We start from the raw sequence: 27,889 nt of genomic DNA, 5'->3' as shown, positions 1-27,889 counted from the left end.
TGCAGTCAGTTTCGTCTTCACTATGGATATATACGGCCATTTGCATAACACATCATATAAAATCATAGCATTTTATGTTTATACTTCGTCCATGTTAATTAGTGTTGAGTGCTTGATGTAAAATGAAAAATGAGTGCCTGATGTAAAATGAAAAATAGTTTCAGTTATGATTATTAAACTTTGTAAATGATATATACTGGCAGTCAGATAGGTTAGGGACAAAAGCCTGAATGTCTGAAAAGCTTCCATTGTGCCTATAAAATAAGTTGACATCTTGCACCTTTGCCAGGAATAGTAGTCCATAACTATTGAAACCAATGGCAATATGTTACTTAGAATACTGTAAATTACTAAGTTGTATAATCGTTTGACCTACAAATTCTGGAAGATGTATGCGCAGAATAAAAGTATGACTAAATTCTATATTTGTTTTACATTAATCTGATACCAATCCCCAGTACAAGGTTATTATTCCTTCCTCCAATTAGTAACTGGAGGTCTTGAAAAAAACCAACATGATCCCAGTCTGATTCCTTAGTTATTTCCACCAACGTTTTGAATTGGATCGAGATTGGAGGACATTAGAGCAGGATGCGAGGAAAAATCAGGCAATAATAGCAGGTAAGCACTGTATTATTAAAAATCAATTAAAATAATTAAAAACCTGCTTCTAATCCCCATCCCATTTAAACAGCAGTAGAACATTACCTACTCTTGCTTTGCTAAATTTACCACTGCAAACTGGAGAATGTTTAGACAACTTGGTGGGTTATCACAATTGAACCTACTGCTTACATGCCTTTGCTTGGCTGTGACACTGATCAAATTAGAATGATGAGATTGTGGAGTGAGAAGTTTATCTTCAGCAGATTTAGGGAATATTAAAAAGTAGCTGATTGTTGGCCATAAACACAGGTTGGCAAAAAAGAGTAAATGCATCAGTTACCACTGAACCATAAACAACTGATAATTAGGCCTAAATTTCACTACTTCTTGCCAACATTTTTTAATGGTAAAGTTCTTGAAGGAGCTTCACTCATATTTGAGTTTACAACAAGTTTTCATTAATGACCAAACAATAGAGAAAAGGTGTAACTACAGCGTTGATGAAAAGTGACCTGGAACTTGTCATTTGCATTCCGAGTCACATGACTACACAAATCTCGCAACCTACATGTCAGTGACAGGGCCCCGAGTGGTATAAAGCTCCCTCCATTACCGATCACTGTCATCTCACCTGTCTGTGTGGGATCGAGTCTCGGATTCGGCCAATGTGGGTATGTGAGAAAGCCTGCAAGTAGCTTCTCGAGGGTTGGTGGTTCTTTCTGGGGATTTCCCGGGTTCTTCCTCCACCATTAATACTGGCTGTCATCTATAGCCTATCATGTACTGAAAAATGGCATTAAACCCTACAACAACAACATGTCAATGACATCAGAGGTCCAATAATCACGTGATATCAATAATATACCATTTCGAAAGTTGTTGAATATAGAATTCGAAAATGTTATTTAAAGGTCACGTAATACTTGTATATAAATATACTGTACACTTAATTTCCAACATATTTATTCTGAGAACGACTAGAAACCTGTCGGTTATCGCACCAAGGTGGAGAAGACCAGATTCATCAAGTTTAAGCACGTGTCGGCAATGTATTTTGCTGGTATCATGTGACTACCGCATTGACCTGTGCTCTCCGCTTGTTGAATATGCTTTTTTCCAAGTTACTGCAACATTTACAGATTTCTAGGTTTCTAGTTGTTTTCAGAATAAATATTTGTAGAAGTTTATGTTCTTTCATTTTTCTGTAAATAGTATGTGACTTTCATTTATATGTTCAATTTTTTTCCTGAAGCAGCATTAAAAATGATTTATTGTTGATATCACATGACTATTTGAACTCTGATGTCACTGACATGTAGATTACAAGATTTGTATAGTCAGGTGACTTGGAATGCAAATGGCGAGTTCCAGGTAAAATTTCATCAATGCTATTGTTCAGGCTAGTCTGTCAGCGGATTAAAGATATAACAAATGCTCTATCTCAGAAAACAAATCATATTCCTATCAATTTCATGCAGGTATATCTTGGTGAAAGTTCGTTAAAGTTTGCTAGGCTGGCTAGTAAGTGGCTACCCCATGCCAACACCAAATGGTGTCGGGGAATTCCAACATTTTTTTTATAGGGAACTGACTCTGACCTTACACGCCAACATAAATGTCCAAATATCAAAAATGGGGTGGCAAAAGCCAGAGGAAGCTTGGACTAATATGAATACAAATAGCCTAAACTTAAATTATAAATTTATTAAAAAAATGTCAAGAAATTTTTACATGATATTTAATTTAAAACCTGTTGTACTTAAAAGGAAAATATGAATAAATGGAACATGTGATAGATGGGCAAATAGATGAATAGACAGACAGACAGAAGAAAACATCGTCACTTCTTAGTGATGCACAATACATTCTCAAGTAGAATTGCGTGCCCTGGATACAGATTACTGGAAACAGAACTGCATCGCCTTGGATACCAATATTGGCAAACAGAACTGCATACCTTGGATATAGAATACTGGCAAGCAAAACTGTATGCCCTGGATACAGAATACAGGCAAGAATAATTGTATGCCCTGGATACAGAATATTGGCAAGCAGAACTGAATGCCATGGATAAAGAATATTGGAAAACAGAAATGAATGCCCTGGATACAGAATACCGGCAAGAAGAACTGTATGCCATGGATACAGAATACCGGCAAGAAGAATTTTATGCCCTTGATACAGAATATAGGCAAACAGAATTGAACGCCATGGTTACAGAATATTGGCAAGCAGAACTGAATGCCCTGGATAAAGAATACTGGCAAACAGAACTGAATGCCCTGGATACAGAATACAGGCAAGAAGAATTGTATGCCATAGATACAGAATACAGGCAAGAAGAACTGTATGCCATGGATACAGAATATTGGCAAGAAGAATTGTATGCCATGGATAAAGAATATTGGCAAACAGAACTGAATGCCCTGGATACAGAATACCGGCAAGAAGAATTGTATGCCATAGATACAGAATAATACAGGCAAGAAGAATTGTATGGCATGGCTAAAGAATATTGGCAAACAGAATTGAATGCCCTGGATACAGAATACCGGCAAGAAGAATTGTATGCCATGGATACAGAATACTGGCAAGAAGAATTGTATGCCATGGATACAGAATACCGGCAAGAAGAAATGTATGCCATGGATTCAGAATACCGGCAAGAAGAATTTTATGCCATAGATACAGAATATTGGCAAGAAGAATTGTATGGCATGGCTAAAGAATGTTGTTGAGCAGATACCATATGACTGACTAGAATCTTTTTTCACCCTTGCATGTTAGCATGAAGGTATAATTGTTTTAATAAAGACAGCTTCTGGTAATGTAACCAATCAGATTACAGCAAAGTTGAAAATTACAGTAATACTCATTTTTGCAGAATAGTCTGTTCTAGAGTATTATATGGTCGTTGGGGTGAACCCAAGTCATTTGTTTGCTAGAAGCAAATATGTTCTGGCTAACACACCAATGGAGAAAAAAGTGAACAGCATTCCATAACCTGCTTAATATCTTTCTGTCATCTGGAGGGGTAATGGTGTTTTAGAGACATTAATAACCACTCAAGACCAAAGGTCCATCCTGTTATCAGTTAATGCATCAAAAAAATTTCTTGACAGATGTCACCTTATAATAATTGTTGGCTCATAAATGTCTCCTGTGATGACTTTACATTAATTCACTGGCTTCCCAGTCATAAAAGTACTTTCCGAATGATGTCAAGGGACGGCATGATATAAAACATCCCAAGTCCCATACACTTCCAAACCTTGCTGTATGTGAATGAACAAATCACATTCTTGAATACTGATGGTCAGGACATGATGGTTTCCAATGAAATTTTGTTTATTCACGTGTTTCAAGTTCCACTGTACAATTTCAATACAAAAAGATTCAGAGAGTATGCCCAAAATCATTGGAACCGTTTTATACAATGATAAATAATCTGGAAGTTTGGACCTGTTTTTTTTTCACCCAAAATTTGCCCATGGTCGGAATCCGATTTTGTGTCAGGATTTTAGACTTTTTGTCTCAGATCTAAGGCAGACCAGTCAGATCAACCTTTGCAAAAAGAGGGATAACATGGTCTCAATACGACAATGATGGGTCTGTTAAGCAAAAAAAAAAAAAGAACTAACTTTTACTCTTCTGCTCATGCGCGAGCAAAACGGCCAATGAAAAAATGTTTCTAACACAACTAGGAATTAGGTTAATGGAAAATCACTTGGAAGTCAATATATTAGGATGCATTCAAAAATAGCCCACAAAATGTGTTTCCTACTTGCATTTCTGATGAAAAAGACAAAAACCTCCAGGGGTTAATGAGTTAAGTGCAACATTGTTTCATTCCAATGACATCACCTTAATGCCATTCATATATGTTGCTAAATTTTAAAAACAATTTGTTTTTTAAAACAAATATACAGTCACATCCACTTATCTCAACCTTGGTTATCTTGAGAACCTGTTTATGTCGAGCGTTTTGGTCCAGTCCCGAAAAAAACCTTTTTTGCTATGTTAATTCTTCCTGCTCATGTTACATTGATAACCCCGTTATATTGGGCATAAGTTTCGGTCTGCAAGTAACACGTGAACCTGTTTAATTCACTGAAATGCAACTTTTAATGTCCATCTAGGACAATATAGTTTGTTCCACACTGCAACGAGAATTTTACCTACCTGTAACTCAGGATATTATCAGTTAAGAATCATTAAATTTAGTCAAATATACCTAATTTGTTATACACGATATATTTCAAATAAATTAGGTAATTCTAGCTACATTTTATGACAGTGACCTGAAAATTGACAGAATTACAGAGAGGATAAAATTCACGATGCTTTTTAGAACAAATTATAGTGTAATCTCATTCCAATATCGTCAATTAACAAATTTCTGTCAGAGTTCACTATTAAAGTAAATAGTTAAAGTGTTTCCATGCTTGGAGCTAGTGTTAGCCTTCAAATTCAGCATATAGATCCTGTGACTTAGAATCATCTATAAATAGAAACCAGCAAAATTCCCAACTCAACTGGTACCCACTTCATCCCACAGGGGTTCATTTCATTGCTTACAATTTACCTATCATGCATGTACTATAAAATAACTACAAGGGAGTGTCCTCCCTTGTAGTTATTATATAGTACATGTATGAAAAGTAAATTGTAAGCAACAATACGAGCCCCTGCACTCCAATCCCAACACCAGATGTCGTTATTAATTTGTTTGGAACAAGAATAAATAAAAGCATGAATAGTATTATTTTCTTAAATCATAGTGCCCAGTTGTCTAGCACTGTGCCATGATTATAGATTCTTTAGTGCAAACAGAAAGAAGCAGAAAATGACAAGTTCTGTCTATGAAACAGAAAGCGGATTGCTTTCATTTGCATTATTTTAACTCGAATCGAATATCAAAGCCTTACATCCATCAAAGTGATATGCTGATACTCCTTCTGGTGCTGTGTTATTGCCAATGGTCACTGATCAAAGTTGGGAGCGATATGGGACTAGAACTGTATGAAAAGAATAAGTCGGCTTCTTACAGAATTTGATGTTGAGACGGTTAACTTTAATGACTTTAAACACATTTTACAGTTTGTCATTACATGAATACAGACAGCCTCATCCATTTTTTTTTCCAGAAAAAGAGGCAAATTGTATCAGCAAAAATTGGGTTACCGGTGTAAAAAACCCTCTGATGATAAAAAAAAACCAATCAATTTTCATGCAGTTATAGTGTGCTATTAGTTAAAGTTGACACTAACAAAAGAAAATACTTTTTAAAAAAAGCAATAAAAAACCAAACAGTAAAGTCCTACATGTACATGTACTTAAACTGGCCTAGTTTTTGGTCAGCGTGGGAAAACAATTGCCTTGCTGAAGCTACCAAAGGGATGAGGCTATTCACAGGGAAATAATAAGAACTTTAAACCACTGACATTCTTACAGTAACTTAAGTTTTATAAAAATGTGTGACTTGTTACTTAATCTCATTTAGAAGACCCCCAATCTTTTTTTTCTTTTCTGCAACCTGGTATGATTGAATTATTATTTTTATTGTTTATTAGAAATACCATTTGTTTACAGAAACAAAACTCCTTAATTTTGGTGCATCAGATGCATAATCATTGTTGCAAGGAATCTGATTAAAATCAGATCTGCGCTAAACCCTGATATCTCGGGAGGCTTTTAGCAGACATTATCAAAGGCTTTTCTAATTTTATTAACAGCACCCCACATCTGACGGAAGATCATCATTATATGTACAACAGATTCAAGGTTTGTGTCAAATTTTGGGAATTGTGTTGAAAATGATTATCTTCTTTAAGTAACAGCAATCGTGTTTGATTCCAGGCATCATTTGTACCCATTCAGATGCTCTTACTGTTAGCATACTCAAATATGGTTGAATTCTGCAAAGCAGCTTCAGATAAACCCAACTTTAATTTTGTTTGTTTTTCAGTAATAGTGGTCAAAAGTGTCTGCATTTTGGCATATTTTGTAACTTTTCGATACAACTATATGCCGGGATACTTTCTGTTACATTGGCTCGAATTCCATTTGTAAGTTTCTAAGAGAAACACACATTTTTGAGATATTTTAGTAATGGAGGCCACATACGCTGGTAGATTGGCATATTTTTTTCATAATTCAATGCTTTTTGTTACATCTGGTCATATTCTGTTTACAATATTTTAGAAGAAGTTGTTTAAAGCCTTTTCTAGTTTTTGTAACAGTTGTCATATTTCATGGCATGGTTACATTTTAGAAATCTGAAAGCACTATAATATGCCTGGATCCTTTCTTTAAATTTAATAAAATTATGTTATGTGGTTTTTAAGAAATTTAAAGTTTTTCTTTTCAATTTTGAGCCATATTTGATGGTGAATTTGCATAATTTGGAAACTGAAAACACTATGTGATGATGCTATTTTTTTCAACTTTAGTTAAATAATGTTGAATGGTTTTTGAGATAAAGTCATTTGTAGCAATGGCAGTCACATGTGATGGATCACATCACTTTGCATAAATCTGCGAACTCTCTCTCTATGACAGGATATTTTCTGTTTAATTGGGGAAAAATTAAGTTAAGTGATTTTTTTTAAAGATACCATTCAAACACTTTTTTTCTTTTGAGTAACAGTGGCCATATTTGATGGTGGATTTTCATATTTTGTATCAACATGAAAGCCATTCATGCCAGGATCATATTTGGCTGAAATTTTTCCTGTGGATTTTAAGAAGCTGAAATAGCAACTGTGGCCAGATGGATGGGCATGCCGCCACTACATGTACACTTGATCTTATGGCAAGGTGAACTAATAAATAAAATTATGCACTATAGGGTTATAAGGTTTAGTTATATTTTGAATTTAATTTTTTTAATTTTTGTTGTTGTTTGTTTCAACACTTTTAGCCCATTAGTGGCTACATACTGAGTCATGAGAGCTAAGTACCTTTCCCTAATGATACAATGAGGCAGTAATACAAATCCAAATAACCTGCTGCTTACAATGACAGCCAATGACAACATGAACTGTCATTAATTAGAAATTCTATTTCCTTCAGACAAATGAGTAACTGAGGGTGGGACATGTTGGGGTATTTTTCATTCGGTGGTTGTAAAACAGCAGTCTGAGTCATGCAATCAGAGAATTCCATATTACATGTATAATCAGCTGCAGCTAAGACGGAAAATGGCATAGGACATATGATATAGTGCAACCCCCATCTCCTCTTTCAGAACATAACTTCCCTAATCTAAATACAAAACCTGAGGAGGTGTTGTGAACAGACATACAGAAGAACAGACAGATGGACAAAGGTCAAAATCTGTCTCATTGCACAAAAAAGGAGAAATATTTGTTATGTTCCTAAAATGTTTGATATCAATTATTTCCACTGCTAGTTTTTTTTTCTTCCTTTTCTTTTTGTTGGCATGAAAACAGTGTATGTTGTCTGCTGAAATGGCTGTTGAAAGGCCAAGCAAATCTTACAAACGACTATTTCGACAAGAGGTGTTGGTAGTGGTCATTTTTTTATTTTAATAAATAGTCAATCAGCTAGATGTAGATGTTACATCCTGGTTGATAAACTAGCATGTTACATCCTGGTTGGTACACTAGCCACTGGTGTTAATCAGAACAAGACCAAATTCCTTGTGGATATTAAAGACAAAGACAATGAATAATTCAATATCTGAACAGGTGTTTAACCTCAGTAAACCCTGTATAAACGTTAACCTCAATGAACAATGTACAAGTTGAAACTTCACTGAACACTGTGCAAGTTTTAACCTCAGTGAACACTGCATAAACATTAGCTGCATTCAGCACTGTATAAGCTTTTACCTCACTGAATACTGACCAAGTTTTAATCTCACTGAACACCACATAAGCTTTAACCTCACTGATCACTGCATAAGTGTACAGCTTTTGAACACTGTATAAGCTGTAACTTCACTAAACAGTGTACATGTTTTAACTTCACGGTACACTGTATAAGTTTATAATAACCTCACTGAACACTGGATAAGCTATATCCTCACTGAACAATGTATAAGCTTTAACCTCACTGAACATTGTACAAGTTTTAACCTCACTGAATATTGTACAAGTTTTAACCTCACTGAACATTGTACAAGTTTTAACCTCATTGAACACTATAAGTTTTAACCTCAATGACACTGTATAAGCTTCAACCTCATTGAACCATATACAGTATAAGCTTTAACCTCACAGAATACTGTATAAGCTATAACCTCACTAAATACAGTATAAGATGTAACCTCACTGAATAATGTTTAAGATGTAACATCACTGAATATTGTATAAGATGTAACCTCACAGGATACTGTATATTTTAAGTTGTAACATCACTGAATAATGTATAAACTATAACCTTACTAAATACTGTATAAGCTTTAACATCACTGTATACTGTATAAGATGCAACCTCACTGAATACTGTATAAACTGTAACATCACTGAATAATGTATAAACTATAACCTCACTAAATACTGTATAAGCTTTAACATCACTGTATACTGTATAAGATGTAACCTCACAGGATACTGTATATTTGAAGCTGTAGCCTCACAGAATACTGTATAAGATGTAACCTCACTGAAAACTGTTTAAGCTTTAACATCACTAAATACTGTATAATATGTAACCTCACAGAATACTGTATATTTTAAGCTGTAACCTCACAGAATACTGTATAAGCTTTAACATCACTGAATACTGTATAAAATGTAACCTCACAGAATACTGTATATTTTAAGCTGTAGCCTCACAGAATACTGTATAAGATGTAACCTCACTGAATACTGTTTAAGCTTTAACATCACTGATACTGTATAACATGTAACCTCACAGAATACTGTATATTTTAAGCTGTAACCTCACTGAATACTGTATAAGCTGTAACCTCACAGAATACTGTATAAGCTTTAACATTACTGAATACTGTATAAACCCTAACCTCACTGCATATTGTATAAACTTTAGCCTCAATCATTACTGTATAAGATTCAGCCAAAAGACTGACTTTGATGACAACCATTTGCATAATATTCAGCAATGATAATTACACCAAGTTGTGCATAATATGCAGCAATGATAATTACACCAAGTTGTGCATAGTTCAGCAATGATAATTACACCAAGATGTGCATAGTTCAGCAAGGATAATTACACCAAGTTGTGCATAGTTCAGCAATGATAATTACACCAAGTTGTGCATAGTTCAGCAATGATAATTACACCAAGTTGTGCATAATATGCAGCGATAATAATTACACTGGGTGAAGATAAAGGGAATTCTTTTACCTGAAACTTAAAGCCAAATTTTAGTCTAATTTTAAGTTTGTGAATGTTTTCTTCACCAGTCTATTTGAGAGTGCTTTGAATAATCTTAATAATAAGCCTCAAACAAACAACATAAATGGACAGAATTTTTACATGAAGCACCCTGGCTTTCAGAACTTTTGAGATAAGATGCAAAATACACCCATCTGCCATCAATATGGCACCATACTGAAAACAGGAAACCCTTAAACAAACCTTTTCAGAAAGAGAAATCAGTTTTTTTTAGTAAACAAGATTATTGCATCCACAACATACTGAAATAATCAGCAGTTAAATTAGATTTTTTGAGAGACTTAACCTTTAGAGAGACTTAACCTTTAGAGAGACTTAACCTTTAGAGAGACTTAAACGTTTCCAATTTCCCTCATTTAATATCCAGTTCTGGCATATGACTTGAGGTTAGGGTATTACTTCTTAAACTATACTGGAAAGTGGTCACCAGCACTAGAATCCCAAAAAAGGCAAGTGGTTCAGAAAAGATGCCTATATTTGTCCTTTAGAGTGAGGGATGAAATAACAGTGTAAGTCCTCTTGATACATCAGAGATACCATACAGATGGATAATGCCAATATTATTCTCATCTTTCCGAATGGGATAGATCTGAACCACACAATGATCTCCCCAGTATCCATCAATCAGTCTCCCATATAATGGAGCACCAAGACAACCAGAACAGCCTGCATGAAAACCAACAAGGTTCTGAACCACAAATTCTGTGCAACATGGCTCCTCATGATCCATGAACTCTGGCAATGGCCCTCAAGTTGATATAGTCAAACTAGATTCTTCCAAAGTCTTTGATAAACTTCCACATCTGAGACTGCCAGATTTTCCCAGAGTATGGTACTATATCGTAATCTATTCCTAACATACATAAGCAATATTGCTGACAACTTACGTGCAACTATCCACCTCTCTGACAAATGTGTTGTGTACAAGCCAATCAACACACAGTCATCACCTGCTAACACATTGGCTAAATGGATTCAAACATGGCAGATGGAGTTTACCACACCCCAGAAAACGAAGTTCTTGATGCTATGCAGAACCATCTAAATGTAAAACTGAGAGACAATATTAGGTACAAACAGCAAAAAACAACATCATGAGGAAAGCTTTAACTGTGTTCAAATTCCTCAAATGTAACTTTAGAACAAAATATTAATGTTTTGGACATACTTAAAACTTTGCAATGCCAATAGTTACAACAATGGCACATCTGCATAGAATGAAAGTACTATACATGTACCAAACAGTATCATGCATGTACCAAACAGTACTATGCATGTACCAAACAGCACCATGTGTGTACTAAACAGCACCATGCATGTACCAAACAGTACCATCATCAGTACAATCCACAAACCTGGATGCCTTCAGATCTGCCGGATCATTCTCATCTCAACTCTGTCCATGTGGGTTCAAGTCTTAGTTCAACACAAAGTGGTTATGCAAGAAAACCTGCCAGTGGCTTCCTGTGGGTCAATGGTTCTTCTGGTAATAAACCCCCAAAAATCCCAAATAAAATTTGCCATGCAACATGCACAACCTTAACATACACCTTAGTCAAAATTATGCAATGTATATCAATCTTATTTTTCTTTTCTCTTACTTACTTGAATATGTGCACAGTGTACGAAGACACAAGGATAGCTGATTTTTAATGAGTACTAGTGGTAAAGATGAAGTAACATTTAAAGCAGTAATTTAAATGTACAATTTGTGTCCACCAATAAAACCAAAATCTACTAATAGCAGGATACAACATTTTGACTCTTGAATTAGTGGTGGGCTGTTGGTGGTACACAGAGCTTTTACTGATACCCAAAAATTACAATCTCCTTAATCTTACATAATAGTCATATAACATTTTATTATTACTGTTTGCTAGATCTTATTAAGTCAAATAATGTTAATAACTTGATGACTGAGTTTCAGTATAAATCCAGCTGACATGCACTACTACCATATGTGTATTAGTAAAGTCTGAGTTGCTTCCCTCTCTTACATGTATTAGTAAAGTCTGAGTTGCCTCCCTCTCAGCTATGTGTATTAGTAAAATCTGAGTTGCCTCCCTCTCTGTCTGAAACCATGTATATCAGTGGTTCCAAAAGTAGGCGACACCGCCAAGGGGCGGTGGGATTACCAAGGGTGTGGGTGTGTGTGCTAATGCTGAATAATACTTGTTACGGGGTATGGTAGGAGGATGTTGTAGATAGCCAAGGGGGCAGTGGCCCAAAAAAGTTTGGGAACCACTGGTGTATATCCATCAGCAAACAGAAATGAAAAAAACATATTTGCTTACTCTGGAATTTTTTTAGTGAATGAACTTCTCATAACTATTAAAGTACAAGCAAACCAAATGTGTTCAAAAACAAAACTTTAAATATTTTCTTGAAATACATGCTCTCCAATTTATTGTTAATGCATATCATATGCACTTTGTAATTTTATCAATGAAACCTTAGGGCCTAAGGGGAGATTAATGCATATCATATACACTTTGTAATTTTATCAATGAATCCTTAGGGCCTAGGGGAAGATTAATGCATATCATATACACTTTGTAATTTTATCAATGAATCCTTAGGGCCTAGGGGAAGATTAATGCATATCATATACACTTTGTAATTTTATCAATGAATCCTTAGGGCCTAAGGGGAGAGTAGTATATTACCTCAACTGAAATACTCTCATAAAATAAAGTTGTTTATTATTATTATTATTATTACAAAGCTTCCTTGGTAATAAACTACAGGGTCAAATCTGATCTATATGGTTGCAAATTTTACTTCCTTTATTCATCCGGATAAACCATGTCAAGGACTGAATAAAACAAATAACTCATTTGCAATAATCAATACTGAAAGCACAAACAAGTCGCACTGTCCTAAAACACTAATCTGGATTAAACAATCTTTAAAAGATACACACCGAAAAGAACAAGAAAATGCAGAAATATATATGCTTTATTACAACTTGCAAGTTATTTTTAAATGTATCACTGCAAAGTTTAAAGACCAGTCCACTGAATATTAGCTGAAGGTGACAACTTTGGCATGTGTGATTGTAACACGAAATAATACCGATTTACACCTGGTGTTACAGTGATGTAGGAGGATATTTTAAGTTTTGAATTCGACCAGCTTGCCCACTGAGTAAGCACTTAATCTGGTCTCTCAGAAACAACTGCAGTCAAAGGACTCTTTTCCCATGTGAACTGGTGAGGGCTCATCACAGTTATGATGATTACATTTAATCCAATTAAATAGCGTGTGTCTGGTTTGGATTTTTAATGTAGCTTTAACAATTTTTCAGTCATACTGCTATGATGTCTGCAGTGTGGCAGTATAAAGTGATGTCTAGCACTGAGGCATCATGCCGCAGACACACAGCACGATGTCCCACCCAGTCACATTATCCTGACACCAGGCAGACTAGTCCTAACACAAACCTCTTAATGCTGAGTGCCTAGCGAGGCAGCTGTTAGTATAATTTTTTATAAGATTTGGTATGACTTGGCCGGGGTTCAAACCCGCGACCTCCCACATCTGAGGCAGACGCTCTAACTACTAGGCCACTGGAGCAGTCCAATTAAATAGTAACATTAAAACATGAATTTCACTCAACTAGACTGCTTTAGCTGGTATTTATTTCATAGTGCTACCACCAATAGAATTTACATTTTCTATGACTGATATTTGGTCATAAATTATGGTATTTATTGAGAATATATTCTTGTTGTGTAAATCTTACAAATTGTACGATCTCTTATCAAAATCTGTAAATTTCATGATAATGATTCCAGATTTCCATGCACATGACTGCCATTTTCTATGACAAAATGACTGATATATATTTTGTTTGCTGTTTTTTCTTTAAACATTAACTCATTCAGCCCCAATCCCACCTGTAGGAGTGATGAGGCTGTACCCTACTTCTGAGCTCTGCAGCATCAAGGTCATTTAAAATATACCAAAGTGGGTGGTAGTACAAAAAAGCAGACAGATATAGCTCTACAATGATACCAAATAATCTGGAAGTTCAAGCTGCACTACAAAATACAGAGGGAAAAACCTCATTTTTTGGACCTGTTATATTTTCCACCCAAAATTCGCCCATGGTCAGAATCCGATATTGTGTCCAGATTTGAGACCTTTTGGCCTCAGATCTAAGGCAGACCAGTCTGAACTGCACACAGACAGGTGAACCTTTGCAGAAACTAGGATAAGGTGGGCATTTGGAATAAAGAGTGGTCTCCATATGAAAATGATGGGTCCGTAAAGCAAAAAAAAAAAACATACTGAAAAAAAATCAAACTTTTATCTTTCTGCTCATGTGCAAGCAGAATAACCAATGGAAAATGATGTTTCAAATACAACTAGGCATTAGTCTAATGGAAAATCTGTTGAAAGATGATGTATTAGGATGTATTCAGAAACAGCCCCCAAAATGACTTTCCTCCTCGCCATTTCAGGCAAAACGGCAAAAACCTCCAGGGCAGAATGAGTTAAGTAAACAGTAGCATAATTTTGGCCTTTTCAGTACAAAGAAAGGGATCCACAACTGTCTTTACGATATACGCTGGTTTTTCTCAGTTATCTTGGTGTGCTATAAAAAAAAGAGTGGATTCCTTGGCACTGTATATTCAGAACTGAACTGACGTAAGTCCTGATATAACTAAAATATTTCATGAGCAATTTACGTTAAACTAAGAGTCTGATAACATACAGGACTGGGAAGTGAAGTCTTCTTTTCGATGAATGAAAGGTCTGTGGTTGATGTTCATCAAAGTTATCTGCAATGTGTCTGGAAATGTGTCAGCAAGTAATTCTTTATATGGACTAACCTTGACCTGCAAATACCACTTATGTGCAATGTGTCTGGAAATGTGTCAGCAAGTAATTCTTTATATGGACTAACCTTGACCTGCAAATACCACTTATCAGTGAAAATAAATTACCATAAAAATAGCAATGAATGTCAATGGTGTTCTCTTGAGGGAGGAAGTGGCACAACAGAAGACTTGTACTAGACAGGCGATGGTCCATTAAGGCACCACCACCTCACAGTTGGCACCAAATAGCTCACACAGCTGTGTTCTGATTGTCAAACAGACCCTAACTATCTCCCCCTGATGCAAGGCATTACAAAGGATCACAACTTTAACTGTTGTCATATTATACATAAATAACTTTCCTCTCATTTCTTCCCGATTGATTCAAATTAATATATATATATATTTGTGTCAATTTAAAAACTAACTTCATTATGGAATTTTAGTTCTATTCTTTTCTCAGTCAAAACTAATTATGGTACTTATGTCAATTTCATGTGATCGCATCCTCAAAAATGACAAGATCAGCTGTTTTTGCAGAATTTTTTTAGTTCATAACAAAGGTTAACAGTATTGGCAGCAGTACTAATCAAAATTTGGACAATTCGAAGTAGGAGTTGAAGAAAGAAACATGCAGAGATGTTATTATAATAATTTTATTATGATAATTTCAAGTCTTGAGGACAATTTTTAACTGTTTGTTTAGAGTAATGAGATCCAAATTCATTGAAATAATGGGATGCACTTGGGTGTGACATAATGGCTATATAATCAATGTGTAAGCTTGGGTGTGACATAATGGCTACATAATCAATGTGTAAGCATGGGTGTGACATAATGGCTATATAATCAATGTGTAAGCATGGGTGTGACATAATGGCTATATAATCAATGTGTAAGCATGGGTGTAACATAATGTCTATATAATCAATGTGTAAGCACAGTCCTTGTTTAATTATTCACCGTGTTTGTAGACTGGCTTGTTTTCACCCTACTGCAGTTATTCTGATAGATCTTTCTTGACATGTAAACAGCTTGATGACAAGTCATAATTTTGTCTCAAGCAATTAACGTTGTCTAAATTCAGGTCAGCACAGACAAATGAAGACAAATGACATGGTGGTGGTGTTTTATTATTATGTTTGAACAAAAGATTCCTTATAGCATAACATTCTTTATGCGACAGAGTTTTTACGCAACAATGAATGTTGTGTAACACATGACAAACCTTGGCCAAGGAAAGGTGGGATGATAATTGGACATAAACGCAATTTTCATTAAAAAACACTTCAGAAATAGGTGAGAGGTGTGATTGATTAATATATATATTAGAGGTTAAGCATGGATTAAGTCATTAACTGACTCTCAGTATCGATGTACTTATAAGGCCATATCACCTGCATGATTTAACATAATAAAATTCAACTAAACTTAGCTAATTCAGTGCATATAGATGCAATGGCAAGTTCCAGAAATTATGCAATGATTGGCATGCAATTTATCAAAATGCCAAGAAAAAAAATACTCCCTAGCTGTAAGAACACTTGACATTTTAAATTTACCAATCTAATGAACATAAACTCGGGACTTAAAATTTCTCCCTGCACATAAATCTTTTATTCCCTCTAATAAATTGTGAACACAAATATTTTTTTCGCTGCTCTCAACCATTCTTTATAATGAAGGTCAATCCCAGGCTTCATTATTCTTTAACTGCATGTGTGCAGCTGCTTAAGAATTTGGTAACTTTCCTATGGAACAAATTCAAATTTATTCTTAACCTCCATGTTATCAAAAGGGAGCACAACTTCTGACAAATGCTACATCACCCAGGCACGCATATTCTGATGTAGGTGCATTTTAGCGTCCAAGTCGAGTTATTAAACAACATCTAGCCTTGATCTCTGCATGGAAGCAGACCCTTATTCAATGCAGGAATTTCATAGAAAAAGTGAAGTGTTTTCTTTAAAAGTAGCAGGACTGACAGTACATACATGAAGCATAGAATCTAGCATTTTGAAAATGTTTCCATTAATTACAAACAGTGCAAATAACTGCTATAACTGTCATAAAAATCAATAAAGATTAAAACAACTGAAAAACTGCCAAACATTGCTCTGAAAATTTAACCAGGTTATGAATGTATGAATACAAACATGCCAAATTTAATTTGTTAATCTCAAGTGATTTTCAGAATCAGCTTTAGTTATCTGTACCAACTTCAGCAGTCTTAACACATCATGCTTTCTGTCAAATTTGGTCAAATCTCAATCCAATCTTGAAGAGTTCTTGAAAAAAAAATCCATTTTTAGTGATGGCAGCCACATCTGATGGCAGATTGATATCATTCTGCAAAGAATTAAAAGGCCTTATCACAAACTTGCATTCAGTCAGGTCAGATTATCCGATAAGCTATGTTAAATAATTATGGAGCAAATTTGCTTAAATGATTTTAAATTTTAAAAAATCATTTAGAAAAGGCAGTCATATTTGATCATGGATAAGCAACATTACTAAAAAATATAAAGACATTGTTGCCAAAATACTTTCTGTCATGTTTGACTTAATTCTTATGAGCAGAACTTAAGGCAACATTTAAAAATGTTTAGTTTTTTGTAATGGCAGACAAACGTGATGCCTGATTAGCATCTATATCATAATGCTGCAAGACCGACATGTGGAATACTAAATTTGACTAGATTCTAACAAATATTTGCTGAGAAGAGATCATTTAAAGTGTTTGTTTACGTTTTTTGTTTGTGGCTCCCATATTTATAGTGAACTGGCATGACATGTACATATTTAAAAGGTTTCCTTGCCACTGTACTCTCTTTGTCAAAAATCTAACGTGTGAAGTGATTTTTGAGAAGCTGATGTTGACAGATATCTGATACATTGACAGATATATATGTTGACAGATATATCTGATATGTTGACAGATATCTGATATGCTGACAGATATATCTGATATGGTGACAGATATCTGATACTCAATGGACAAAATGGCTTAATACACTATCAACACACTGACCTTTATACATCCATGTGAGATAAAATACAACTGAAGTCATTTTGTCATGAGATGTCATTGTGATCCATGACAATTATATCAAGTTGTATGTTTGTTATTACATTATTATGTTTAGATATACATCTGTTATATCATTATGTTTGTTATTGTCATGTTTTGATACATGCTGTTATTATGTCATCTTTTGATACAAGTTGTTATTATGTCATTATGTTTTGATACATGTTATAATTCATTATGTTTAGATACCTGTTATTTTGTCATTATTTGTATACATGCTGTTATTATGACATTATGTTTAGATACATGTTTGTTATTGTCATTATTTTATACATGTTGTTATTATGTCATTATGTTTAGATACATGTTTGTTATTGTCATTATTATTTTATACATGTAGTTATTATGTCATTATGTTTAGATACATGTTTGTTATTGTCATTATTTTATACATGTTGTTATTATGTCATTATGTTTAGATGTTTGTTATTGTCATTATTATTTTATACATGTAGTTATTATGTCATTATGTTTAGATACATGTTTGTTATTGTCATTATTACTTTATACATGTTGTTATTATATCATTATGTTTAGATACATGTTTGTTATTGTCATTATTATTTTATACATGTAGTTATTATGTCATTATGTTTAGATACATGTTTGTTATTGTCATTATTATTTTATACATGTTGTTATTATGTCATTATGTTTAGATACATGTTTGTTATTGTCATTATTTTATACATGTAGTTATTATGTCATTATGTTTAGATACATGTTTGTTATTGTCATTATTACTTTATACATGTTGTTATTATATCATTATGTTTAGATACATGTTTGTTATTGTCATTACTGTTGATACATGTTGTTATTATGTCATTATGTTTAGATACATGTTTGTTATTGTCATTATTACTTTATACATGTTGTTATTATATCATTATGTTTAGATACATGTCTGTTGTCATTGTCCACTATGGTCCAGATGCTAAATGTTTCCTAATTAGAACAAGACAAATTATTAGATGCAGAATCAAATCATGGATGAAAATGAAAAAGAATGAATGTAAAATCTGATATTAGGCAGAAAAAGTTGATATTTTGAAAATGTTTAATTTGTTTACTAAAGCTAGTAATTTAAAATAAAAAAAAATTGTCCCACATCTTATAATGAGCATGGGTACGGAAGTCAGGGTGGGTGGTGAGTGGGTGGGGGATAATGTTTGAATTTTATTTGCTCTGCAGTTCAATGTAATAAAAATGAAATAAATATTGCTTTACAAATGTGTTATAATTTGTAGTACATCCCCTTAATGATTCTAGAGTTATACAACCATACAAGTACCAGTACAGAAATCTTGGGGCAATTCCACATGTGCTAATTAAGAAAAGATAAAGAATGGATCTTTATTGACAAATTTATTATTTTTAAAATACAATTCTTATGACTGTGTAAAAATGTTTATAAATTAAAATACTTTTGTCTGTCTTTCTTACAAGCGCTGTCTGCAACAGCATTTCTGACAAGTTACATACCTTTTTCTTCTTACTATTCTGTGATGTGAATTTCAATTATCAAGCATTGTTGCTTATGACAATTATCATAAACATGGTCCACCGGTTTTTATGTACTCTCATTACCATCTTTAGAGTGCTCACATCCTACATAAGGGGAAGGAATTTATTTAGCCTTCCAATACAAAAATAATAGTTTGACACTGAGGTCAGGAGTATTGTCAATTTCTGTCAAAAATGTGTCTTAATCACTTCTGTTGACACTCTAGGGTCCAAAAATAGAGACATTTGTCAGTGATGTATTTCAGGACAGATCTGTTGATCTTTTTCTTTATTAAAATGGAGTTTGTTTTTCTTGTCTCTTTATTTTATACTTTTTCTTCTCGCATCTAGTTTATACTTTTTCTTCTTGTATCTAGTTTATACTTCATCTTCTTGTCTCTCACTTATACTTTTTCTTCTTGTCTCTAGTTTATACTTTTCTTCTTGTCTCTAGCTTATACTTTTTCTTCTTGTCTCTAGTTTATACTTTTTCTTCTTGTCTCTAGTTTATACTTTTTCTTCTTGTCTCTAGTTTGTAAATATCCAGAAGGATCCATTGTTGTTTGTTTTAAGAACTGTTTTGATTCTCTGCATCTGTCATCAGCTTTAGCAAAGAAAGATGTTATGCCCAAGATCATCTCACATAGTGCTTTAAGTTCAATAATGAAGCAAAAATCTTTGACTCAAACAAATTTGGAGCCCCTGGATGACAGCCAAGTGGTCAAAAGTGCTTATTTTTACAAATCTCTCACATATCACCTCTGTCCGTGTGGGTTCAAATCTTGGCACGGTCAAAATGGGTATGTGAGAAAGCTTGCCAGTAGCTTCCCGTGGGTCGGTGGTTCTTCTTGCGTCCCTTCCTAAACCAAATATAATGGCTATATAAGTTACCATGTTCTGCAAAATGGTGTTACAATCACAAAACCAAAACCGAGCCCAAAACTTTACAAAGCTGCACCTGTTTTGAACCAACCACCTTAAATAGACTAAAACTGTCCAATATATTTCTTCATAATAACTAAGACCTCTTCAGCTGACTTTTGTCACAAACACTATGACATGATGAATTAAAATGTGAGTGTATTCAAGCAGAACCCAGGACACTGCAGCAAAAAAAAAACTAATTTTTTTGTTCCACAAACATTACTGTTACCGCACTTTTAGAGCCGAAAAGCTAAGGTCTCTGACCTCTTATCTTCCCATGAACAATAATTACCTAATTCTTTCTTGTTCATTTATCGATTAAGATCCAATATCTGTCAAGATTTTCTACAAAATGCATCATTTTTTTGTTGTTGAAGTTTTAAGTGGTAACCATCCTACAAACAAGAGACCCATGTGAGCTTGAAATCATTCACCTGCATGGCCTCATATCTAACAGCCAAAATCAGTAGCAGTTGGCCAAGAAATCAGGGTCTATAGGATGCTTTCTGGATACATTTCTTCCTATGATATTGATTGCATTACAACATTACTTCTAGGTTCCTCTATGATTTGTATTTTAGTTCATATTTCCAAATCATTTGTCCACAACTTAAATGTTTTTAGATCAGGATGCATTTTGTCAAAGCTGGTAAAATTCTTTTTCTAGAGAAGTCATCGAAAGGTTTTTGTAATTTTTTTAATAACCATTCATAGTAATGCCAGATTTATCTAAAATTGAAAGCCATTTATGCCATGATGCTTCCTACCAAATTTGGCCAAATTCTGGTGAGCAGTGTATGAGAAAAATAAATTGAAGGTTTTTCTTTTTTTTAGTAATGAAAACCATATTTAATAACAGATCATCATCATTGTTAAAAATTAAAATCCCTTCAAGCCAGGGAGATTTCTGTCAAATCTGGCAAAGTTGTGTTGCAAGGTTTTTAAGAAGTCATTTAATTTCTTTTCCTATTTTTAATGAGGATCCTCTCCATGTGTGGTTCTTGAAAACAGTGAAAAAAATGTGAAGAAAGGTTCATGCAAATATTTTTTAAATACATTTATTTATCCTGCTTATGTTTATGTCACAGTTTTAATCTAATCAGAGATGAAAAACCCTGCATGGTCAGATGCATTCATTTTTGTTGGCATATGTAGTAAAAAGTTGTAGGGTCAGGGTCATTTAAATAGCACAGGTCGGGTTACCATAACAACATCATTTTTTGGCCTAACAGTAGCCGATCAGTATCACTTCCATAAAGTTAAAAGCCCTTTATACCAGTATGCTTTCTGTCAAAATATGATGCAATTCTGTTGAGTGATTTTTGAAACGTTGATTAAAGGTTTTCTGTTTTTGGTAATTGTGTCCATATTTGATTGTATATTTTTGTCATTGGTAATAATGCAAAAACCCCTTATGCCAGGATGCTATCAAATTTGGTCAAATCCTGCTGAGCAGTGTTTGAGAATTTTGTTGTTGATTTTTTTTAAAGTAATGGTTGCCAAATTCGATGGCTGGTTGGTATTCTAAGTACCAGTTTGTGAAAGTCTGTCATGATAGGATGCTCACTGACAAATTTGTTTGTGAATATTTTTTTGAAAAAATTTATTTTTACTTTTAGTAATAATTACTCTATTTGACAGCTGATTTTATCAGTGATATGATTATTCTTTATGACAGGATGCTCTCTGCCAAATTTGGTGCAGTGGTTTTTGAGAAGTTTAAAATAACTGCTGTTGACAGATGATGCACAATGATTGCAGGGCCATACCGTAAACTATCTTGGCTTTATGGCCGGCTGAGTTAATGATGCCATTCTGTCTCATTTTAACTTGTCTAATGGAGGGGTCCCCCTTATGAATGCCCCCCCCCGACCAGCAGCCACCAACTCTTTACGGCCAGAATCTATTGGCACAAGTTTTTATTTAAAAGCACCCCTCAAGAAAGGCCACCCCTCTAACGTGACCAGCGGCCAACATAGTTGTGCACGAATGTAAAATTTACTCCTAACATGTGGCCACATTTTATTATTAACATGTGTCCAGAACCAATTTATGGTAAGGTAAGTAATCCGATTATTTTTCCTGATGTCTGTTTCCAGTTATCATGTTTTCGTTACTGAAAGTAGTGTTGTCTAAAGTACATATACCACTAATATTATATCATTAACACTGATATTTGCAGGAAACGGGGTCAGCAATGTTTTGATGGAGCTTTGGGCTTCACACAGCAGATTTTTGTTTTAACTGACAATTATGATTGGATGTAACTGTCAAGATCATAATGTATTCAGATAGAAATGAAGTCAGCAATGTTTTAACAGAGCCTTGGGCTTCACACAGCGGATTTTTTTTTTAAAATTGACAATTATGACTGGATGAAATTGTCAAGGTCATAACATAGAAATGAAGTCAGCAATGTTTTGACTGAGCTTTGGGCTTCACACAGTGGATTTTTTTAAAAATTGACAATTACGACTGGATGAAATTGTCAAGGTCATAACATAGAAATGGAGTCAGCAATGTTTTGACAGAGCTTTGGGCTTCACGCAGCGGATTTTTGTTTTAATTGACAATTATGACTGGATGTAACTGTCAAGGTCATAACATAGATAGAAATGGAGTCAGCAATGTTTTGACACAGCTTTGGGGTTCACACAGCAGATTTTTTTAATAAAAATTGATAATTACGACCAACGTAATAGTCAAGATCATAACATGGTCAGAGAGGTATAATAGATTATGTGGATTAACACAGTCACACAGAAACAATTGAATCTGAACAAAACAGGGTACCAGACTGAAAAATCATGTGACAATACATGTATCATTTCTTTAATAACAAGGTTTTTCCTTTACAAAAGTCTCATCTGCATCAATCATTACAAAACTTTAACATGCCATCATGTAAACAAGAAATAATACTTTACAATAAAAAGACAAAGTTATCTGACTTGATACAACGGGGAGAGTTCACTTGCTGAAAACTTTTATGTTGGGAAGACTCAAATAAACAAGATTGCAAAATATAAGGAGAATATTTTGTAGCAGTGGGAACTTGGATTAAATGGAAAGAGAATTATTTTAAACATGAAACAATATATGTACCAAGATTTAAATAACATTTTTTTAATGGTTTTGTAATGCGCATGCCAACAATATCCCACTCACATTTCACACCTAAGAATAAGAACTATTAATTTATGTTACCTTGAAATAACTGTTTTTATGTTTTTACGACAAGAACATTTTAATAATTAATGCTACTTTTAAATGAAGATATTAACTGCTTTAAGTTATATGTAGCTGTCCTACTATTTAAACATATACGTATACCTCTCATAAATATAGTCCCCCTCTGGAAAGGCCACCTGTTTTATAAGGCCACTTTCCTGGTGCAGAAGGGGTGGACATATAAGAGAGGGACCACTGAAGTTCAGAAATGATGTTTTCGACTCCAAAATATAAATATCAGTACAAACATTTGTTTTCATAGAAGACAAGCTAAAATTAAATTATGATTATATTATGTACTAAAAACTGTTTGGTACTTTGGATTCCCCTCACCCCCACTGCCCCCTTTTGATATTACTACTCCATACAGCCATAAAAAATCACACTCTGGACACTTGATAGTGTTTCTATTTGAGGCCATAAAGTAAATCTCATACAGTTCTCCCTCTGTTACAATGCACTTTGCTATAACACAATTCCGTAAAGTAAATCTCATACAGTTCTCCCCGTTACAATGCACTTTGCTATAACACAATTCCGGATATAATCAATGCTTGTGTTTTGTAAAATGCAGCTCTCCTGGTAATGTTGAGGAACATTACTCACACTCCTCAAATATTTACAACATCATTGTTTACAGCACATGACATCATATATCAAAATGGTGGAACCTGTAAACATAGTAAACATAGTATTTGTTAAAGAAAACTACCATTAAATCTGGGCAAAAAAGAAGTTTGTTAGAAAACGTCTGGAAATCTTTCTTTGGAATAATAAGACTGAGGAGAGTGCTGGATCGGTCTCCTGGAAGCAATTTATGTAGCATGATTTCATGCAAGAGCAATTGTGCTCCTCAAAACACATGCTCTGATATAATGTGGTAATGCCATGGGCCCCATAATCAAACTTATAAAAATTGTGATTTGAAAAAAATGTTCTGGCAATGTCCAAATCATGTTCATTGGTTTTGATGTAACCTTTTAAACTGATAGATTTTGAAACTCAATTATTTTAAATTATAATTTTTATGATTTAGATTATGGGGTCCATAGCATGCAAGCTTGAGAGTAGCTTCCCGAAAGTCGGTGTTTCTTCCTCCGCCAGATATAATGACCACCAGGTATAGCCTATAATGTGCTGAAGAATGGCATTAAGCCAACAACAGTAACCTTGACTTGACCTTCATGCTGAAAAATGGCTGCAATTTCAATGATACCATGCATGAGATAATCATAAATTCTGACCAAATCTTACCTGACAGATTTGCCTTGGCAGTTTGCTGCTGCTGTTGTTGCTGCTGGGGACTCAGGGTTGTTGTTGTTGTTTGGTGTTGCATGCTGGTTGGAGCTCCATGGTTGTGAGACCCCGACTGGCTACCTCGACTTCTGAAACACAGAAAATAGAGACAACAAATTTGTACCTTTAGCAGAGACTGTAAATTGTAGGTGTGCTTATATATGGTGCCCACAAGTTTTCCTTTATCATCACAGATATCCCAAAACAAAATTATTCAAATGATACCAAAATATATAGGAACTAGAAAATTTAAACTGTCCAGAAACTTCCAGTCTTGAATGTAACTGTCTTGGATGGCTATGCCCAATGCTGCAGAAACACACAACAGAGGCCAAAAACTCTGCACAATCAATGAGAAATAAAATTATGTGAACAGTGTTTCAATTTAAAAAGTCATCACAAGTCTTTGAACAGAAGTGACTTGTCAATCACTGGGTTGACATTTTCTATATTTGGCAGTGGTTTGTTATTTTAAGACAATTGACTAAAGCTGCATTAAACAAACAGCCAAGATAGCTACTGTTTACCATATATGTATATCAGAGATCCTAAAATCCCTGTATTTGTCTGACATGTCCAGTGCATCAATGGTTTTGGCCAGCACATACTGTAAGCAACTGGACATTGGTTATATGATTTCTCAAATATTATTATATTAACATGTCTTTAATTTCTTATCCATTAAAGTGACAAATTAACACCTTAGTTAAGTAAACTTCAATGGTCACTAGATCTAGTTTACCATATAAACAATGAATAAAGGTGGTGCTGACCAATTCAAGGGTGGCTGGGTGTAATTTACAGGATGTTTTTGGTTAGACAATCAATATAGGTTTTGCTGACCACCTTGTTTGGTCAGTAAAACAAAATTCTCCAATAATTTGTATTCTCTATAACCACAAAATGCAAGACAAAAGACGTATGAAAACTCTCCTGGACTTACCAAAAGCAGGGGAACAATTGCCCCAGGGTGCATGCTATAATACCTAACGTCACTCCCTTAAACCATTTGGTTTGTGTGAATGTGTGTCAGCACATTAAATCTTTAGGACAACATATGTTAACCCAAGGCCCGAAGTATAAAAAAACAATCCTAGCAACAATAACAGAAAAAACTTTATTATCATCCTCGAAGACTCATTTAGGGACTGAATCAAACAAAACTTCATCATCTGACTTTATCAGAAATACCACATTCATTAGGCATTAAATATTTCTGAGTTAGCAAGTAAGCTTGTTGTCAATTAATTATTAGTTTCTTAAACTGTACAGTGGAATAAAATACTGGACTTGGGTTTTCTGAAAGAAACAATGATTTTTTTAAAAATAATTAGAGAGGGAATGAAAAAATTGTGAAATGATAACACTAATACTAAAGCAGCAGCAAATCTGGAACTGAAAACAACACATTTTCTGGTACATTTAACAATTACGTATATCAATGTTTTCTTTTTTGTCACGACTTGAAAAGTCGACAGAATAGGCTTAAAAAATCACTGAATGAAACACTGTTGCAACAGTATTTATCAATGATAAATTAATTGGATGAATTCTTTGAACTGGAAATATGCAAACTGCCTGAAATAATAATAATTATAAATAATAATAATAATAATAATAATAATAATAATGGTAAATTATGCATTGTATTTGTTCAAGAACCAAGTCTGAAAGGTGAATCTGCGTTGAGAAGTCATCTGTGTACAAAAGCCAGTTTCGATTCTGCCCATGTCTGGCTGCTATTAACAGGTTTGATTGTATGCTAGTCCTATTCGATAATAAAGTTTGATTAAGTACCACCATCCTAGCTAATGGAGAAGAAAAAATAGAATCCTTTCTGTTCAGTTATATAGGAATTAAATTCAATGAAAAAGCTGGTACTGCTGCCAAGTCCCTGAATATCACATCATCAGATTTTAAAATTTCACCTAATGCTCTTAAACATTGCATTCTGGTTAATGAATTGTTTGAAGTGATGAAGTTTACGTAACTCATTGTTGAATAGGAAATACCATGACTTGCATATACCAAGACTAAACTCAACTTGAATGTGTATCTTATTTATAATCCAACTGACATCTCAAATATTTTTAACAACTTTTTTTGTTCAAATTGCTGAAAAACTTAAAGAACCCAGAACTTCATCTGATCATTGGAACTCAAACAATTTTGTGTTAAAAAAACTAACAAACAATATAGAGTTGGAAATTCCTGAAATGAGTCCTGAATTTGTGTTGAAATATATTTAAAAAAATGGATGATTGTAAAGCTACAGGACTTGATATGACTGGACAAAGGCTACTAAAGGTAGCTGCACCTGCAATTGTAGAGAGTATAGCTTTCATTTGCAGTGAAAGTATTAGGTCTAATAAATTTCCACAAACATGGAAAACTGCCAAGGTTAAACCACTGCATAAAGCAGGAACAAAAGATGATGTAAATAACTACAGACCCATCTCTATCCTTCCTTGTCTCTCCAAATTACTAGAAAAACATGTACACGATTCTTTTCTCAACTATTTAAACACTTATGATCTTATTCATGATAATCAGTCTGGCTTTTGACATAATCACTCCTGTGAAACTGCACTTGTATCTTTGACTGATAAAGGCTGAAAGCATTAGATCAAGGAGAAATGGTAGGCACTATTATGGTTGATTTTCGTAAAGCTTTTGATCTTGTAGACCATGAAATTATGCTTGAAAAACTAAAAATCTATCAATGAAGTGAAAACTCCCATAACTGGCTTACGTCTTACTTAACTGATAGAGTGCAAAAAGTATCTTTAAATGGTCAACTTTCTGAAAGTAAAAATATTAATTGTGGAGTACCACAAGGGTCTGTCCTTGGTCCTCTGTTGTTCATTCTATTTATCAATGATTTACCTCATTGGAACTTTTAATTTCTTCCACTGACCTCTATGCAGATGATACTACACTGTCTGAGATTGGTAAAACCAAAACGGTACTTGAAAATAACTTAAAAGATGCTCTCAACAGACTTCAAGTATGGTGCAAT

General features: G+C 34.1%; 1 protein-coding gene and 1 long non-coding RNA gene across 14 annotated transcripts in view; one reads left to right on the top strand and one right to left on the bottom strand.

Annotated features, from left to right (window-relative positions):
• The first annotated feature begins 217 nt into the window (after positions 1 to 217).
• Positions 218 to 27,889, top strand: part of LOC149808570 (uncharacterized) — a 35,234-nt gene continuing 7,562 nt past the window's right edge. For both annotated transcript variants that reach the window (XR_016425398.1, XR_016425397.1), the window contains exon 1: positions 218 to 621. This is a non-coding gene — a long non-coding RNA (uncharacterized LOC149808570). The remainder of the gene's footprint in view (positions 622 to 27,889) is intronic.
• LOC149808567 (3',5'-cyclic-AMP phosphodiesterase 4D-like) overlaps positions 24,183 to 27,889 on the bottom strand; it is a 418,389-nt gene continuing 414,682 nt past the window's right edge. For 2 of the 12 annotated variants that reach the window (XM_089979238.1, XM_089979246.1), the window contains exon 5: positions 24,183 to 24,959. In XM_089979238.1, coding sequence (XP_089835364.1) covers positions 24,725 to 24,959 — 235 coding nt within the window. In that variant the 3' untranslated portion in view covers positions 24,183 to 24,724. The remainder of the gene's footprint in view (positions 24,960 to 27,889) is intronic. The other 10 variants (XM_089979257.1, XM_089979265.1, XM_089979231.1 and 7 more) reach the window with 9 other exon arrangements.

Source organism: Sinohyriopsis cumingii, chromosome 1 (assembly GCF_028554795.1).
Source record: "Sinohyriopsis cumingii isolate HCF-2022 chromosome 1, ASM2855479v2, whole genome shotgun sequence".
Taxonomy (NCBI): domain Eukaryota; kingdom Metazoa; phylum Mollusca; class Bivalvia; order Unionida; family Unionidae; genus Sinohyriopsis; species Sinohyriopsis cumingii.
The sequence above is the reverse complement of the archived record's forward strand: the minus strand, read 5'-3'. Positions and strand labels throughout refer to the sequence as shown.